Source organism: Oncorhynchus tshawytscha, linkage group LG13 (genome assembly GCF_018296145.1).
Source record: "Oncorhynchus tshawytscha isolate Ot180627B linkage group LG13, Otsh_v2.0, whole genome shotgun sequence".
In the NCBI taxonomy this organism is placed as follows: Eukaryota; Metazoa; Chordata; class Actinopteri; order Salmoniformes; family Salmonidae; genus Oncorhynchus; species Oncorhynchus tshawytscha.
This window is the reverse complement of record NC_056441.1, coordinates 24852827-24871427: the sequence shown is the minus strand read 5'-3', so window position 1 is coordinate 24871427 and position 18601 is coordinate 24852827. Positions and strand designations below refer to the sequence as shown.

Here is an 18601-nt window from a genome sequence, read left to right as displayed (position 1 = left end):
CTCTCCATCTCTCTGTCTCCTTCTGTCTCTTCCTCTCCATCTCTCTGTCTGTCTTCTTCTGTCTCTTCCTCTCCATCTCTCTGTCTGTCTCCTTCTGTCTCTTCCTCTCCATCTCTCTGTCTGTCTTCTTCTGTCTCTTCTTCTCCATCTCTCTGTCTCCTTCTGTCTCTTCCTCTCCATCTCTCTGTCTGCCTGTCTCCTTCTGTCTCTTCCTATCCATCTCTCTGTCTGTCTGTCTCCTTCTGTCTCTTCCTCTCCATCTCTCTGTCTTCTTCTGTCTCTTCCTCTCCATCTCTCTGTCTCCTTCTGTCTCTTCCTCTCCATCTCTCTGTCTGCCTGTCTCCTTCTGTCTCTTCCTCTCCATCTCTCTGTCTCCTTCTGTCTCTTCCTCTCCATCTTCTGTCTGTCTGTCTCCTTCTGTCTCTTCCTCTCCATCTCTCTGTCTCCTTCTGTCTCTTCCTCTCCATCTCTCTGTCTGCCTGTCTCCTTCTGTCTCTTCCTCTCCATCTCTCTGTCTCCTTCTGTCTCTTCCTCTCCATCTCTCTGTCTGTCTGTCTCCTTCTGTCTCTTCCTCTCCATCTCTCTGTCTCCTTCTGTCTCTTCCTCTCCATCTCTCTGTCTCCTTCTGTCTCTTCCTCATCTCTCTGTCTGCCTGTCTCCTTCTGTCTCTTCCTCTCCATCTCTCTGTCTGTCTGTCTCCTTCTGTCTCTTCCTCTCCATCTCTCTGTCTGCCTGTCTCCTTCTGTCTCTTCCTATCCATCTCTCTGTCTGTCTGTCTCCTTCTGTCTCTTCCTCTCCATCTCTCTGTCTTCTTCTGTCTCTTCCTCTCCATCTCTCTGTCTGTCTGTCTCCTTCTCCCTCTTCCTCCCCCTCTATCGCTCTGTAATTCTCTGTCTGCCTGTCTCCTTCTGTCTCTTCCTCTCCATCTCTCTGTCTCCTTCTGTCTCCCCCTCTATCTCTCTGTATTCTCTGTCAGTCTGTCTCCTGTCTCTTCCTCTCCATCTCTCTGTAATTCTCTGTCTGTCTGTCTCCTTCTCCCTCCCCCTCCATCTCTCTGTAATTCTCTGTCTGTCAGTCTGTCTCCTGTCTCTTCCTCTCCATCTCTCTGTAATTCTCTGTCTCCTTCTCCCTCTCCCTCCCTCTCTATTTCTCTGTAATTGTCTGTCTCTTCCTCTCCATTTCTCTGTCTCTTCCTCTCCACCTCTCTGTAATTCTGTCTGTCTGACTCCTCCTCTCTCTTCCTCCCCCCCATCTCTCTGTAATTCTCTGTCTGTCTGTCTCCTTCTCCCCCCTCCATCTCTCTGTAATTCTCTGTCTGTCTCCTTCTCTCTTCCTCTCCATCTTTCTGTAATTCTGTCTGACTCCTTTCTCTTCCTCCCCCTCTCTTTCTCCATTTCTCTGTCTGTCTCCTCTCTCTTCCTCCCCCTCTCTTTCTCCATTACTCTGTCTGGCTCCTTCCCTCTCTTCCTCCCCCTCTTTCTCCACCTCTCTCTGGACTTTACTTAATCAGCTCTGCCAGAGGAGGTGAAAGGAAAACGTTCACTAACACCTCACATTATCTCCCAGAGATGACTGAGTCTACATTCTCCTCCAAACACCCCCCCTTGTCAGGGACTTCTAATCTTAATTATCCTTCTCCCTCTTTCCCTCTCTGTGTTTCTCCATCTCTCCCAGGGCCGCTTCTCCCTCTTTCCCTCTCTGTGTTTCTCCATCTCTCCCAGCTTCTCCCTCTTTCCCTCTCTGTGTTTCTCCATCTCTCCCAGGGCCGCTTCTCCCTCTTTCCCTCTCTGTGTTTCTCCATCTCTCCCAGGGCCACTTCTCCCTCTTTCCCTCTCTGTGTTTCTCCATCTCTCCCAGGGCCACTTCTCCCTCTTTCCCTCTCTGTGTTTCTCCATCTCTCCCAGGGCCGCTTCTCCCTCTTTCCCTCTCTGTGTTTCTCCATCTCTCCCAGTTCCCTCTCTGTGTTTCTCCATCTCTCCCAGGGCCACTTCTCCCTCTTTCCCTCTCTGTGTTTCTCCATCTCTCCCAGGGCCACTTTTCCCTCTTTCCCTCTCTGTGTTTCTCCATCTCTCCCAGGGCCGCTTCTCCCTCTTTCCCTCTCTGTGTTTCTCCATCTCTCCCAGGGCCGCTTCTCCCTCTTTCCCTCTCTGTGTTTCTCCATCTCTCCCAGGGCCGCTTCTCCCTCTTTCCCTCTCTGTGTTTCTCCATCTCTGCTTCTCCCTCTTTCCCTCTCTGTGTTTCTCCATCTCTCCCAGGGCCACTTCTCCCTCTTTCCCTCTCTGTGTTTCTCCATCTCTCCCAGGGCCGCTTCTCCCTCTTTCCCTCTCTGTGTTTCTCCATCTCTCCCAGGGCCACTTCTCCCTCTTTCCCTCTGTGTTTCTCCATCTCTCCCAGGGCCACTTTTCCCTCTTTCCCTCTCTGTGTTTCTCCATCTCTCCCAGGGCCACTTCTCCCTCTTTCCCTCTCTGTGTTTCTCCATCTCTCCCAGGGCCGCTTCTCCCTCTTTCCCTCTCTGTGTTTCTCCATCTCTCCCAGGGCCGCTTCTCCCTCTTTCCCTCTCTGTGTTTCTCCATCTCTCCCAGGGCCACTTCTCCCTCTTTCCCTCTCTGTGTTTCTCCATCTCTCCCAGGGCCACTTTTCCCTCTTTCCCTCTCTGTGTTTCTCCATCTCTCCCAGGGCCGCTTCTCCCTCTTTCCCTCTCTGTGTTTCTCCATCTCTCCCAGGGCCGCTTCTCCCTCTTTCCCTCTCTGTGTTTCTCCATCTCTCCCAGGGCCGCTTCTCCCTCTTTCCCTCTCTGTGTTTCTCCATCTCTCCCACTTCTCCCTCTTTCCCTCTCTGTGTTTCTCCATCTCTCCCAGGGCCACTTCTCCCTCTTTCCCTCTCTGTGTTTCTCCATCTCTCCCAGGGCCACTTCTCCCTCTTTCCCTCTCTGTGTTTCTCCATCTCTCCCAGGGCCGCTTCTCGCTCCTTCTCTGTTTTTCTCTTTCCATCTCCATGTAAAAGCAAGTCGAGCGGTGCAATTAGCAACACACACTCCATTAATAACGCCTAATACGTGTGGCAGAAAGACTGAACGCAACATTAACTCCTCTGACTTTTACTCCGCTATTTTATTCCCTTCTTCATCGGGCCTGATGGAGCGAAGCTGCCCTGCGCCACCGTACCCAGGTCACATGGGGAGGACAGATGAAAGGAGGTAGATGGAGAGACAGAGCGAGAGAGAGAAAAGGCAATGGACAAGAGATTGAGGGAGAACGAGATGGATAGAGCGAGAGACAGAGATGAGAGATGGCGAGAGCTAGACGGAGGAGGAACAAGAACGCTCTTAAAATGCCATTTTTCACGGTATGTAGTAAAACAGTGGTTAATGTGTCATTGTCGGTTTATGAATGACGCACTGTCTGTGTTTCTGAAGACCAGAGGCCATGTCGTACAAAGACATAGCACAGCTTCAGTGTGAGGACTCAGAGCAACGCTGCTGGAGAATCACTGGTAAACCCCTAGTGACTGGTTGATAACAGTATGGATTAACATTTTGTCCACCATCTCCCTGGCCGTGTCTACTACCACAGAGCAGTCAAGCAAGCATTTTTTCACGGTAGTTTTTAAGGCTTGTACCCCTACTAACCTTGTTGTAGTCGACGTGCAGCTTCTCCTGCTCACTCTCCAGCTTGTCTTTGAGGCTCTTCTGCTCAGAGATATTGTCCTGGATCTGCACCATCTTCATGTTCCTCTCTGCATAGCAATAAGGACACCAATCAATAAACCACCATCCCAATCTATACACACACATCAATAGGACCGATCCCAATCTATCTCCATCTATATACAGGAAAAGGCACATGAGAAACAGGGTGTACTGATCTGATGGGAGATAGCTAGGGGATGTTGTTCAAGGTTACTGGCACGCTGTGTCGTCACACAAACACGTGCGAGCGCACACATTCACGCACACCCGCAAACACACATCTGGCAATGGCATCATCATCATTCCTTTTGGGGGAGAAAATGTATTTTTTTCCAGGGATGCATGCTGAGAGCCTATAGAACTCTGGCACAGACTCTCAAAGACAGTTCACGTTTAGTAACAACATGAAGTATAATCGTGTATTAGGTTGGTAATGTAAGTCTATGTCGCCCTCCGTCAGATGGTTTCCCTGCTCACCCAGGTAATAGTTGACGAAGTCTGCAGTGAGGGCGGGCTGCTTGTGTTTCCTGCGTCCGTCCACACTGGCGCTGATGTCTGACGTGTCTACGGGGAAGATGTCCGTGCTGAAGAAGAGAAAAACAGGGCAGACCCGGGATTTGAACCGACAACCCTCTGGTTGCCGGTCCACCTCTCTAACCTCTAAGCCCCTCCCTGATGAGGGGAAAAAGGTGCAGCTCTCGCACTTCCAGTTAAAACTAATCTTTGTGAATTCTAGGGGTGTGCCGAGTAGTCGGACAAAACGAGTATTGTAACTGATTTGGCCAATTTATGGATACGATTATGATCGGAGTATTTTTTGTTATTATCCGTGATTGGAAAAACAGTTATTTTCGCTGCCAGCAAGCATCTTTCTCATGTCATTCAGATACTGTCTTTGATTCAGTCATGTGTGTAGTCTAAATTACTCAACTGGCTAGTTTGTCTGTCTGTAAATAGAAGGGCGTGCTGTACGTTGATCCTGCTGCTCTGATTGGATAATTTCACTGGATTACTTTATTTTTACATTTTTTATTTAACCTTTATTTTAACTTTACCTTGCATGTTTTCAGTCTGATGATTTAGATTGCTGCTGCCTGCTACTATGATAAATCACATGGTGAGAACATTTGCTATCAAGCTATCAATGTGCATAATCTCTCAAAATTGGGGCAAGGGTAGGGAAAAAATATGCTGATAAACTGATGCAATAAACTGATGCACATTCTGACTGAGTGACAGCAAACTTGATGGTCCACTGCACGTTGAGGACACAGACACACACACAGACACACACACACAGACACACACACACACACACACACTCCTCCGGGCACTGCTCCTAATTTGCAGCTTTTTTTCAGTGAGAACATGCAGGGAGGTATTTTGCCAATACCTATTTAGGCATAATAAAACACGTTTTTTCCTATCACGAGTATCATCCGATCCGAATATCAACTGTCAATTTAAGGATACGATTATGAATATGAGTACTGCCATGTTGGCACAACCCTAGTAAATTCTACATTTGGGCTACACCTCAGCTATTGGTCGATCTGAACACTGTCTTTTCCCGCAGACATAAATCCTCTTCAGGAACGATGTCCCCCCCACGGGACGGTTAAGCTAACGTAGGCTAATGTGATAAGCATGAGGTTGTAAGTAACATTAAAATTACCCAGGACATATCTGATATGGGCAGAAAGCTTAAATTCTTGTTAATCTAACTGCACTGTCCAATTTACAGTAGCTATTACAGTGAAATAATACCATGCTATTGTTTGAGGAGAGTGCACAGTTTTGAACTTAAAAATGTATAAATAAACCAATTAGGCACATTTGGGCAGTCTTGACACAACATTTTGAACAGATATACAATGGTTCATTGGATCAGTCTAACACTTTGCACATACACTGCTGCCATCTATTGGTCAAAATCTAAATTGCGCCTGGGCTGGAATAATACATTATGGCCTTTCTCTTGCATTTCAAAGATGATGGTATTATATTTTACCAGATCTAATGTGTTATAGTCTCCTACATTAATTTCACATTTCCACAAACTTCAAAGTGTTTCCTTTCAAATGGTATCAATAATATGCATATCCTTGCTTCAGGTCCTGAGCTACAGGCAGTTAGATTTGGGTATGACACTTTTAGGCGAAAATTAAAATAAAAGAGTTGGATCAATTAATAGGTTTTAACTCCTACCTGATGCCCATGAGCTCAGCCTTCCTCATGAGTTTCCTGATGGCGGAGGCGCTGGAGGTCAGGGGTCGCGGCAGCTTTTCCCGGGGGACCCAGGCCTGGGGCCGGGTGTTACGGGACAGCTCTGCCCTGGACCGGTACTGCTGCAGCCGGGTGGTAATACGGGCCTGCCAGGGGTTCAACACAACACAAAAAAACACACACTTCATTATCTAATGACAGTTTGACTGCGTCCCAAATGGTACTCTATTCCCTATAGGTCCTGGTCAAAAGGAGTGCACTATATAGGGAATAGGACGCCATCTTAGACGCAGAAATTACAACTTAAAACCTCCCCAGATTGTTGCTGCTGGGTTCTCCTTCAATTCACTCCTGCCTGGCTCAGTTGGTAGAACATGGAGCTTGCAATGCCAGGGTTATGAGTTCAATTCCCATGAGGGACCAGTATGAAAAAGTACCAACATTTATGCACTCACTACTGTAAGTCGCTCTGCATAAGAGCGTCTGATAAATGATTAAAATGTCAAATGTAAATGTAAAATAAAAGTAAATAAGTGATATATGGATAACTTACTGTCGAAGACAGGTCATTGTTCTATGTACAAGAATCAATGACGCAAACACTGACAAGCATTTCTATTTATTTACAGTGTGAGTCTGAGCCAGTCTTGACCTCTCACCTGTGCCTCGGGGGCCAGCTGCTTCTCTTTGTCCTGTAGAGACGCCTTGCAGTAGGACTGGAGAGCCAGGTAGTTCTTCCTCTTCCACTTCCTGTCATAGCGGTCCGCATGCTGCTTACAGTACGCAAAGAAGGGATCGGCTATGTCCTGGGGAAACACACACGTGTTCAAAACACGATCGACCACATGTCAACATTGTTCCTTGTGTACCGTGTATGCCATGCCTTTCAGCACTCTTAAGTCGAGAGATCAATTTCCCTGTGTAAAATACAGTCAATTACATTCAAAATAACATGTTAGATTCTGGGTTAAACATGGAACACTGTTATACTAGAGACATGATACATCAGAAGTAATACTATAGTACCTGAGGAGTGATAGAGACTGTTTTTTTTTTTTTTTACATCAATGGTTATCTGTAGGAGCCAGATGGCTTTGGAATGTGCTGGATGGACGGGAGGCAGTTAACTTCTTAAGGTATAGGGGGCAGCATTTTCACTTTTGGAGAAATCACATGCCCAATTTCGACTTCCTGCTACTCATGCCAGGAATATAAGATATGCATATTATTAGTAGATTTGCATAGAAAACACTCTGAAGTTTCTAAAACTGTTTGAATCATGTCTGTGAGTATAACAGAACTTATATAGCAGGCAAAACCCAGAGGACTAACCGTTCAGAATTTTTATTTTTTGGTCTCTGTCTGTTCACTGACTTCTCATTGGCAAATGATATTTCTTAGGAACCTGTTTTCAGTTCCTACCGCTTCCACTGGATGTCACCAGTGTTTGGAATTTGGTTGTGGTTATTCATTTGTGCAATGAAGAAGTAGGCCATCTAGGAACTGGGTAACACTGTTGAGAGTGCGCAAGACGTGAAAAGTAGCATGGTTTGTTATCTTCCTGTATTGAACACAGATAGACCCGTCTACAATTTGATCATTTAAAAATACCTAAAGTTGTATTACAAAAGTATTTTGAAATATTTTGGCAAAGTTTATAGGCAACTTTTGAAATATTTTGTGGTGACGTTGAGTTTTTTGGAAGCTGTTTTTTTCTGGATCAAACGCGTCAAATAAATGGACATTTGGATATATATGGACGGAATTAATCGAACAAAAGGACCATTTGTGATGTTTATGGGACATATTGGAGTGCCAACAAAAGAAGCTCGTCAAAGGTAAGGTGGTTTATATTTTATTTCTGCGTTTTGTGTAGCGCCTGCAGGGTTGAAATATGCTACTCTCTTTGTTTACTATTGTGCTATCATCAGATAATAGCTTCTTATGCTTTGGCTGAAAAGCCTTTTTAAAATCTGACATGTTGGCTGGATTCACGAGTGTAGCTTTAATTGAGTATCTTACATGTGTGATTTAATGAAAGTTTGATTTAGATTTTTTTTAAATGAATTTGCCACGCTGCATTTTCCCTGTTTTTTTGCCCAAGTGGGACGCAACCATCCCCTATCCTAAGTGGTTTTAAGGGAGTGCTATAGGTGAAACGGGTGGAGAACTTTGGATTAGACATCAAGGGGGTTGAGGTCAGGTCACCTTAAGTGAGAAGGAATGGTTTATTACCCCATCACTTTGTCTTCCTGTCAAACCATAACAGATGTAAGGGTTGGAGAGGAAGAGTGCATCTAAATTGAGTATATATAGTATATATATATATATATATATATATATATATATATATATATATATATATATATATATATATACTAGTGTTGGTGGAAACATGTTTTGTCTAATGCAGCTGTATTGACCCTCTGGGAAGAATAAACTTGGTTAAGCTTTCATAGTGTCTGTAGAGTTTTTACTCTGAGAATTAGAAACTAACAAATACTAATGGTTTCATTGTTATCCGATATCAAAATAACATCAATGTAGTGCTCCCATAGAGTGATGAACTGTGCTCACTGGTGAAGAAGAGTGCATCTTATTCCTACAACGGAGTATGGCGATGGGGATTTTTTTCTCAGTAATGGTCTTCCAAATTCCAGGTAAGAAAACAGTGAATTACAATAATAGCCTGTATTTCTTAATTATATTCCATATCCACAACAACCATACAGCTCACCTTCAAGGTCCTAAAACATTCATCTCGCTCTTTCCTCTTCATCCTCCGTCATAGGGATAAAACACACTACAAAACCCGCCGGCCATTTCCCAGGCAGGCCCCTGGCTCCCCTAGAACCGTTTAGGCTTAAGGTGTTTCGGCGGATTTTATCAGAGGCTTCACCTGTTGATAGGGGCCCTTTGCCACAGCTCACTGGATTAAGTGGATAACGGTGAGTAGGCACTTTCTGGGCTGGGTTTATCGGTGCGCCGGCTGGGTTTATCGGTGCGCCGGCCACCTTTATGCCGCCGAAATAAGTGAGGCGATTCGCATATGAGCTGCACTGCAGAAGGATCCTGAATACTAACTATAACCAGACCGTTATAGTGTACAGACTTATACAGACTTAGATTTGTCATTACAATTTCCATGTAAGCAGGAGGTTGGTGTAGGAGCCAGGGCCAGTTTTAGAGACTGTTTTAAAGGACTACTCGTTTGGGACCAGAGGAACTTACAGTAAATGAATACCTTACTGTCTCATTGACAAACTGATTCCAAGTAAGGAAGTCAATCAATTGATCAGATGAATTAAGGCTACTGATGGGAGGTCTGGAAACTGTGATCTGATGGTTATCCTGCTCTAAGAACATCCTCACCCCCGCTATGTTGTTGAAACGCATAACAGGGTCTTTGAAAACAGACTGAGATTTAATAAAATCCCACTTCTGACACCATATGTGAGGAATTTGACAAAAAAAAAAAAAACACAGGGTCACATGATTCATGTCCTGTTTTCTTCTCTTACCTCTTCCGCAGCTGCCTCGGAGAGAAGCCCCTCCCTCTGAGCACAGGTCACATGGAAGTAGGATCGGCACATGCCAGCATCACAACTGATACACACGCCTGTCCGGGCGAACCGGGTGTCCTCGCAGAAACTGCACTCCTGGACACAGAGGAAGCAAAAACATTGGTCAGAAACCCCATTTATGCAATAGAGAGCTCAGAAACTGCACTCAGGGACAAAGGAGACCATAAAAGGTTCAGAAACCTTCGACAATGACTTCCCTCAGTTCAATCAAACAAACAAAGTGACCACATGGAGAAAATTGCAAATGCTTTAATTATTCTCCTCACAAATATAGTAATACCAGTCTTCCAGCAGCAATTCATTTTCCGTTTGAAAAGGCCGTGAACCACAGCAGGAAGCCTTTTCAAGTGCTTCTAAAAATCATTCTCCTCCACAAAAGTCTTCTATTGGCTTAGTGACCCTCAAAAGGGTTCTATCTAGAATGAATGTCAGAGTGACTCCACTGATTGATCACTCCACTGATTGTATAGTTGGATGTAAAGTTTGACAGAAACTAACCACACAAGAGTCATTTTATTACTGTCTTAACTGTGCTGCTCCTCATAAACCAGACTAATTCATCACAGACAACGGAAGTCTATTGTCTGTGTTGTCAAAAACAGGGAGTCCAAAAATCTAAAACCCATTCCTCAGTCTTCCACTGTGAAAAAGCATGTTGGAAGTAATATGGATTGATTTTGTTCCACACGATTTACATCATCTTTATTCTTTGAAACATATAAAAACATGTCATTTGTACTTGCCTTGGCCCCATACTTGGAGTAATTCATCTCTGTGAGAGTCACTGGTCGTAGTTTATCAATGTCCCCAAACGCTACACCAGGGACGTAGAGCGCACAAACCACATGGACCCATCTAGAAAATACACATGAAAAGAAACAAGGATACATTAGCAAAGGCGCTATTTGAAGCATGTGCCTACTACACCTACTCATTCAATGGTTTTTCTTTGTTTTTACTATTTTCTACATTGTAGAATAATAGTGCAGACATCAAAACTATGAAATAACACATATGTAGTAACCAAAATTCTTCAAAAGTAGCCACCCCTTGCATTGACGACAGCTTTGCATACTCTTGGTATTCTCTCAACCAGCTTCATGAGGTAATCACCTGGAATGCATTTCAATTAACAGGTGTGCCTTTTTAACAGTTAATTTGTGGAATTTCTTTCCTTCTTGCATTTGAGCCAATGCATTTGAGCCAATCAGTTGTGTTGTGACAAGGTCGGGGTGATAAACAGAAGATAGCCCTATTTGGTAAAAGACCAAGTCCATATTATAGCAAGAACAGTTCGAATAAGCAAAAGAGAAACAACAGTCCATCATTACTTGACACTGTCTTGATTTATTTAAAATTCAAGGAACAATTAACCATCATGGCTACCACAGCATTCTGCAGTGATAAGCCATCCCATCTGGTTTGCGCTTAGTTAGACTATAATTTGTTTTTCAACAGGACAATGACCCAAAACACACCTCCAGGCTGTGTACGGGCTATTTGACCATGAATTTGACAATTACCCGACCTCAACCCAACTGAGATGGTTTGGGATGAGTTGGACCACAGAGTGAAGGAAAAGCAGCCAACAAGAGTTCAGCATTTGTGGGAACTCCTTCAAGAGTGTTGGAAAAGCATTCCTCGTGAAGCTGGTTGAGATAATGTCAAGGGTGTGCAAAGCTGTAATCAAGACAAAGGGTGGCTACTTTGAAGAACATAAAATCTAAAATATATTTTGTGTTGTGTGTTATTTCATAGTTGTTATGTCTTCACTATTATTCTACAATGTAGAAAATAGTAAAAAGAAAGAAAAACCCTTGAATGAGTAGGTGTGTCCAAACTTTTGACTGGTACTATATATATATTTTTTTTTTGCAGGACGTAACATATAATATGAAATGTATGACGTTGTACACTACTGGCTGAAATTATACAAAACCTTTATAAAGCATCTTTAAGTTATACAAGTAAATGTGTGCTGACAAAGCTCTATTAAATTAGGTACTGCAAAATTTGAAAATGTAAACATAGCAAAATATGAAAACTTCACTCAGATAATGAACAGAAATGAATCACTTAAACACTTAAAAAGCTTTTAAAACTTCAGTAGTTGATTTCAGCAGCCCAAGCCACACTCTCTGACTGAGCATCAGTTTGGTGTGACACATTTTCACATGCGGACTTTGGGGACGAGAATCCGAAGTCCAATATAAAGATATCCATCTCCAGCAAGCAAGCGAGCGCTCCACAGTTTAATTTGCTGTGTTTTTCATGCTCTAGTGAAGTAGTAAATTCGGGTGCAGGCTGGCTGAGGAGCCTTATCAGCGACAGCGTGGCTGGAGTCTCCACGCTTCACATAACACACTTTCTCTCTCTCTATCCCTCACTGTCTCTCCTCTCTTTTTCTCCCCCCTCCTATCTTTCTCTTCTTCCCTCACTTGCCTTCTTTCCCTCTCTCCATTCCCTACCCTTCTCTCTTTTTCTTCCCCTAACCCTCCCTCTCATTCTCTCTCTCCCGGTCTTCCCTCTCTTCTCTTTCCCTCTCTCCACCTGCTATACTTTCTCCAAAGCTGAATGCATGCACAATTTAAATGGAGAGAGGCTTTAGGTCGCCTACAATGAATTGCCATTAACGGCCAACTACTTTTGTTGATGTGGTTGAAGGCAATTCCTATAGAGTAGGCAATTCCTATAGTGTAGGCAATTCCTATAGTGTGTTGATTGCAATTTCAAGAGTGTGCGTGATTGGTCCAATGTAATTCACCCAAATGAGCAAATTAAATCATGTGAAAAATCATAAAATCTGTGTGTAGAATCATGGCCCACCTCCCAGCGTCAGTCTCTTTGAAGATCCCGTCCTGATTGGGGCAGAGCTCACAGTTGGGCGTGACTCCGTTCTTGCAGGCATCACAGAACCACGGTTCCGTAGAGTTCTCAGAGGCAGAACTCATGATGGAATCGCTCTCCCCGTCCACTCCATAGCAACCTGGAACACATGTAGAACGTCTGTCAGTCACATCGTCAGAGGTGCTTTCAATAATGCTGATCGGTAGCTGAGAACAGTTAACATATTCCATTAGCTTTTACGTTTGCTGCGAACATTCAATGACTAACTATCATACATCTATCATGCAATAGCTCTATCAGAGTAAGGGTTGCAGAATCCATTACATTGTCTAACAACAAGGTGGTGGATCTTCTTAAAAGGTGTGAGTCACACCTAGGACCGAGAACAAGCACACAATGTGTTTACTTGTTTCCCCTAAAACCTCCAGAGAGCTTTCAGTCTACTCTAAAACTTTTTACTCCAGCGTTCTAAGAGGGAATATTTTATCATATTGTCGAGGCCTCAGACTAAGAGAGAGAGAGAAGCCACACGCAAAGCACGCTAATATTTTTTCCAGGGTTCCCAAAACAATTACTTTCGTTGATGCGGTTTCTATGGCTGCTATTACACTGGCCAAACGTGGTCCATGCTACAAATGAGGGCAGCAATCAGCCTCTCTGCCTTCCATTGGAGAGATAACACACTGGCTCCTAATTCAGTCAACCAGCCTCCAGGCTCTCTGAGCGATGGGAGACTCACAAATCAAACGTCTATGTTGTACATGCTCTGCATGCTTGTCACTCTGGACCACACTCGGGAATCAGTCGAGTCAGACGACCAACCGACGGCAAACAATGAGAAGCCACACTAGACGGCAATGTTTATTCAGTTGTATGTTGTTTTTTCTCTCAGTGCATACATGTCCTCTATATGTGCTCTCTGATTTTGACCATTTGCTTTGCATCACAGTGAACAGATAGGTTAGAGTGGCTTGAAAACAATGTTTGTCTGTGTGGAAAATAGGCGGGTTATATAGGGTACTGCTGTATCCAGGTCGTCATTGTAAATAAGAATTTGTTCTTAATTAACTGACTTGCCTAGTTAAATAAAGGTTCAATTTACAGCAGGATTATTTATGACCAGGTCAGGAAGTCTAAATCAGAATTACAATCAATCAAGCACTGATTATTTCAATAGGGCAATGAGTACACAGCTGGAGCTTCATCCTGACCTCCAAACTACGATCTCTGCCTCACATTTAACTACAACAAACTACAATAAATGTCCTTTCTCAATGATTCCCCCCACAGTATGTAGGCAAGGGCAAGAGGCTAAGTCCCCAGGTGCTCCAATATAGCTCAAGGTTTATTTTCCACAAAAAAAAAGATATTACTGAAAATACTGCTGGCAACAGTTGGGTGCTTAATAGTGATTGGTGCTTTGAACCAAGGGAACCGGGAGCTGTGAACGATAACCACGCTGGTTTTACCGACTTACGGCTGAACCGTCGCCGCAAATCTCCGATGTTCCTTTTGAACCGAGATACAAAGCTGGAAGCACTAAGCCATGGGGTGCTGGCTAATGTGAGCTAAGCTGACCAAAAGTGATGACTACGGGGTAGCTTCATAATCCTCCAAGTGAAGATTATCCTTGTCACAAATGACGAGCTTGGCAGTTAAAGAGGTTATAGGGGGTAGGGTATAGTGTTGACTAAATCAAGAGAAGAAGAAGTCATTTGAACTGTATTACGATTTTAAAGTGAATGAAAGGTCTCACTGGGTATATGGTGCTGCTGAGGAAGGAAGGATGCAGTAGTGCTTACAAGACATTAGGTGTTAACATATAAGTGTGAATATGAGTGCGTGTGTGGTTCTGAATCTCCATCTGTTCTAATATGAAGATGGGTGTTTTTCTTTTTCCCCAGGATCAAACTAATAGGCACACATCATTTTGGTGAGAGAGCAATCAGTTATTTTGACAGTGCAGAGATGGGTTCCTATTTTCATGTTGGCAGCGATGTCACACTAATCATCTCTGTACGGTTCTCAACACACCCAACATAATGTCCATCTCTGCCTCCTCCTGAGAGTGAGGTGGAGAGAGAACACCTACACACCTGTCAGAGCAGCGCCATTAAAGGGGAATTCAGTTCAGTGTTATCGATGCTGCTTCAGTCTTAACTGTTCCATCAGTACATCTCATTTAGATTTCAGACACAAATTATTTCAGATGGAAGTCGAACAAATCAATATTGTTTGAATATTGTGAGAAATGTACATAACAGCTGTCTCTTCATACATGCAGTTAATTAATTGTTTAATCAATTAAATAAACCAATATCCTAGGTAAAAACAACTCAAACTAATATCCTATTTAAAAACAACTCAATAAACTAATATCCTACGTAAAAACAACTCAATAAACTAATATCCTAGGTAAAAACTCAATAAACTAATATCCTATTTAAAAACAACTCAATAAACTAATATCCTATGTAAAAACAACTCAATAAACTAATATCCTAGGTAAAAACAACTCAATAAACTAATATCCTAGGTAAAAACAACTCAATAAACTAATATCCTAAGTAAAAACAACTTAATAAACTAATATCCTAGGTAAAAACAACTTAAACTAATATCCTAGGTAAAAACAACTCAATAAACTAATATCCTAGGTAAAAACAACTCAAACTAATATTCTATTTAAAAACAACTCAATAAACTAATATCCTATTTAAAAACAACTCAATAAACTAATATCCTATTTAAAAACAACTCAATAAACTAATATCCTATTTAAAAACAACTCAATAAACTAATATCCTATGTAAAAACAACTCAATAAACTAATATCCTATGTAAAAACAACTCAATAAACTAATATCCTATGTAAAAACAACTTAATAAACTAATATCCTAGGTAAAAACAACTCAATAAACTAATATCCTATGTAAAACCAGGTCTGAAAAGAGAATCTTTTTGCCATTTAACTAATGAGGTTTAAGTCAAATGTCCTCTATTCTAATCTCCATCTCATCTATTCACTCTGTGGCTACCTGTCAAAATATTTCCTTTTCTCCCCCCAGAAATAAAAACTCCAGCATCCAGCGTTTTCAAGGTGGATGCTCTTAGATTAGTTCAATTCAATTTCTCCCTCAATGGTTACACTTTCGATTCCACGATTAAGTGGACCTATTCAAAAGCACTCATATAAGCAGAGCCTATGTGCAAAATGAAGCATCACAGAGACAACACCCACACACACAGAGCCCAGATCTCACTAAATAACACCAATTACATATGATGTAATTGACGGTTTTCATGACAGATGTGTGTGTGTGTTTTCAGATGGAATGAGCAGAAAACAACTGCCAGCTGTCTTCCTCTAAATCACCGGCACTGAATTAAAACTCCATAATAAGATGGAGACCGATCTCTCAAAACATGACTTTATTCTGCTCCTTTTTAAAAACAATGCAATCATTCTCATGGCCAGTAAACCATAGAATAAATCATTTCCTCGTTGTAAGGGGGAGAAAAACCAAAAGGCTGCTACGGCTTGATAGCGTTTTCATTTCAATTGGACATTCCAAACCTGTTTTGAAAGGAAGACAGAGAGAGGGAGAGCGAAAGACAGAGAGGGGGAGAAAGAGTGGAGTAATTCAATAATAAGTATAATTCAATGTTCTCGTCTGACAAAGGCCTGATAATGGATTACAACGCTTTTTCTAAAATAAAAATGAACTGTCAATAAGCAGCTTCACAATGCATTGTTTTCTTCTATGGGTCCCATTCATTCATTCATCATCTGCACTTCTCCTCTAGGATTGAATTCATCTGAAAACACTGGATATAAACACAATACCAGCTTAATATGTTGTGGATCACTTAAAGGCTCACTCTGTGATATTTACTATGAATTTCAGAGTGGTTAGGCCACATTTCTCCAGCCTCATTATAGAAAATCAAGTAGCAGGGCTGGCATCTTGTCATTATTTTATTAAGGTGTGGACCTTTAAATGCATTTCAGGGGCTTCGGGAGCTGCCCTTGAGGCACTAAGGTCTCTGCAGTTAGTTGAAACAGCATGAGGGAAAACATGGTTTTTAACCTTGAGCTGAGCTCTTAACCCACATGAATGTGATAATTACCCTGGTGTATAACAGGAGATACGGAGGATGTACAGAAGGCATCTCACTGCCATGGATAAGGCCATATGTCTGCTAAGCACTAAGAACTTCATGAACTTCGTCTAAGGCAAGGCTGCCTTCAAATGGCACTACTAAGAGGACTGCGTGACAGAGAAACAACAAGAGCGGGTATTGACGATGCTAAAGCTACCAGGCCTATACTTCAAACAGTACGAAGGGTAGGCTCTTTACAGTTCTGTAACAGACTAAACGATGTCATATGAAATGGACCACGGGTTGAATGTAATGCAATACATAGGAAATGAGGTGCCATTTCACACGCAGCCATACACTAGCACCCTTACAGTGAAGGGGGATAGAAGGAAACAGTGTATGATTTGTGCCTTGAATTGGATCTGTTTTACAGTAGTAGGCCCCAAGGACACTGTCAGAGTGTCAGAGAGAGAGGACCTGTGTCATCTGCTGGTACTACGGTATGACACACGCCAGACCAGTTAGTCACACATTGTCGCTGTCCATCGCAGCGACAACAAAAAACAGCGCTCCTAAAGATAGTTTCCTACTGAATATGCATTTAAACAAATGAGCCCAAACAGTAGCGCCTAAATGAATTAAGCACATTTGAGAAAATAATTAACTTTACGGTCCAGAACTCGTTAGGTAGCCGAGTGAAATCAATAGCACAGGGATTTAATTGGTGGTGGAATGATGTATGTCCCAAATGGCACCCTATTCCTTATTAGTGCACTACTTTTGACCAGAGCCCTATGTAGGGAATAGGGTGCCATTTGGGATGCAAGCAAGGCCTATTAATGACAATGTCATGTTCTTATATTAGGGGAGAGCATTTTAACAGCCACGCTGCTTTAAAATTACACTGGGATACCAGCACACTGCTGAAACAGGAAAACTGCAAAACAAAAGAGACTAGAAATTGTAAAGGGACATAAAAACAATCAAGAAGTGAGTGTCTTCTCTACTGAAAAGCTAGAAGGAGCATTTAGGCTTGAGAGAGAGAAACACAGAGAGAGAGAGAGAGAGAGAGAGAGACAGAGAGAGAGCGAGAGAGAGACACACAGAGAGCGAGAGAGAGACACACAGAGAGCGAGACACACAGAGAGCGAGAGAGAGACACACAGAGAGCAAGAGAGAGAGAGAGAGAGAGAGAGAGACAGAGAGAGAGAGAGACACAGAGAGGGAGAAAGAATCAGAGCTTTTTTAATGGCGGTGCAGTTAATGATGTCTGTGATCATTCAACACACAATAGCCCATGCTAATCAAAAGCAGCTAGTCTGCAGGTTGCAGGGCGGTGACAGATACAGGCTGTGTCTGTACAGACAACTGGCTATCTGAGCCTCTGCTGTGCTCTCCAAGGCTTTTGATCTCTCTCTCCCCCTCTACCCTCTACCTACCCCCCCCCCTGCACTGGACTTCATGCATCTTCTCCTTTCATCCATCCTTCCTTCCCTCTGGTCTGAGGAGGAGAGTGTCTGTCTGAACGAGGGAATGTGAACAAAGAGTTCTGGAGTCAAGCAGAGAGACGAGGTGGTCGGACGACTCAACCAAAATGCAGATAATGACAGCTCATCTCTCATCTCTTCCTCACAGTCACTCCCTAGTTTTCTCGCTCTCTTTCCTGTTACAATCCCTTGCTCTCCCTCCACCCTCACTCTCTTATTTTCTCAGAATAGTGAGTCAGGAACATCACAAAGAGCACTGTGCCTCTAAAGCCCAGAGGAGGATGGAGGATAACCCAGCACCTTTTGACCGCAAAACGATGAGCTAAACATGAGCTAGTTGGAGCCAAAAAGGCTAACAGAACAATCCATGCATAGCTTTAGCATCCAGCATCCTCTCTTCCTCCCACTACAGTTGAAACTCCTGAGTTGACAAAACACCAGCTCACCCTCCTCTCATCAGGGTGCGTAGGTCACTGGGCACAGAATCTGTAGAAAGGCCCTGGCTATTCCCATTTCATGCCAGCACCATCCCATGCATATGACATGTTATAGCCTAACTAGACGATAGATTATAAAGGCTTGGGGAAAATTGGGTAATTTAAAGGTTCTGCCTTGATGTGTGTGTGTGTGTGTGTCAACTTTCTGAGCTGCTGCGCAGAGCTGC

General features: G+C 43.0%; 1 protein-coding gene across 7 annotated transcripts in view; it reads right to left on the bottom strand.

Annotated features, from left to right (window-relative positions):
* The window catches only part of LOC112264585 (PHD finger protein 14), a 107060-nt gene that overhangs the window by 82621 nt on the left and 5838 nt on the right, over window positions 1-18601 (bottom strand). For 5 of the 7 annotated variants that reach the window (XM_024441286.1, XM_024441290.1, XM_024441288.1 and 2 more), the window contains exons 6-12: window positions 12325-12484; window positions 10242-10353; window positions 9436-9573; window positions 6574-6720; window positions 5897-6072; window positions 4166-4272; window positions 3629-3735 (exon numbers count right to left, since the gene is read on the bottom strand). In XM_024441286.1, the coding sequence (XP_024297054.1) occupies window positions 3629-3735; window positions 4166-4272; window positions 5897-6072; window positions 6574-6720; window positions 9436-9573; window positions 10242-10353; window positions 12325-12484 (947 nt within the window). The remainder of the gene's footprint in view (window positions 1-3628; window positions 3736-4165; window positions 4273-5896; window positions 6073-6573; window positions 6721-9435; window positions 9574-10241; window positions 10354-12324; window positions 12485-18601) is intronic. The other 2 variants (XM_024441289.1, XM_024441291.1) reach the window with 1 other exon arrangement.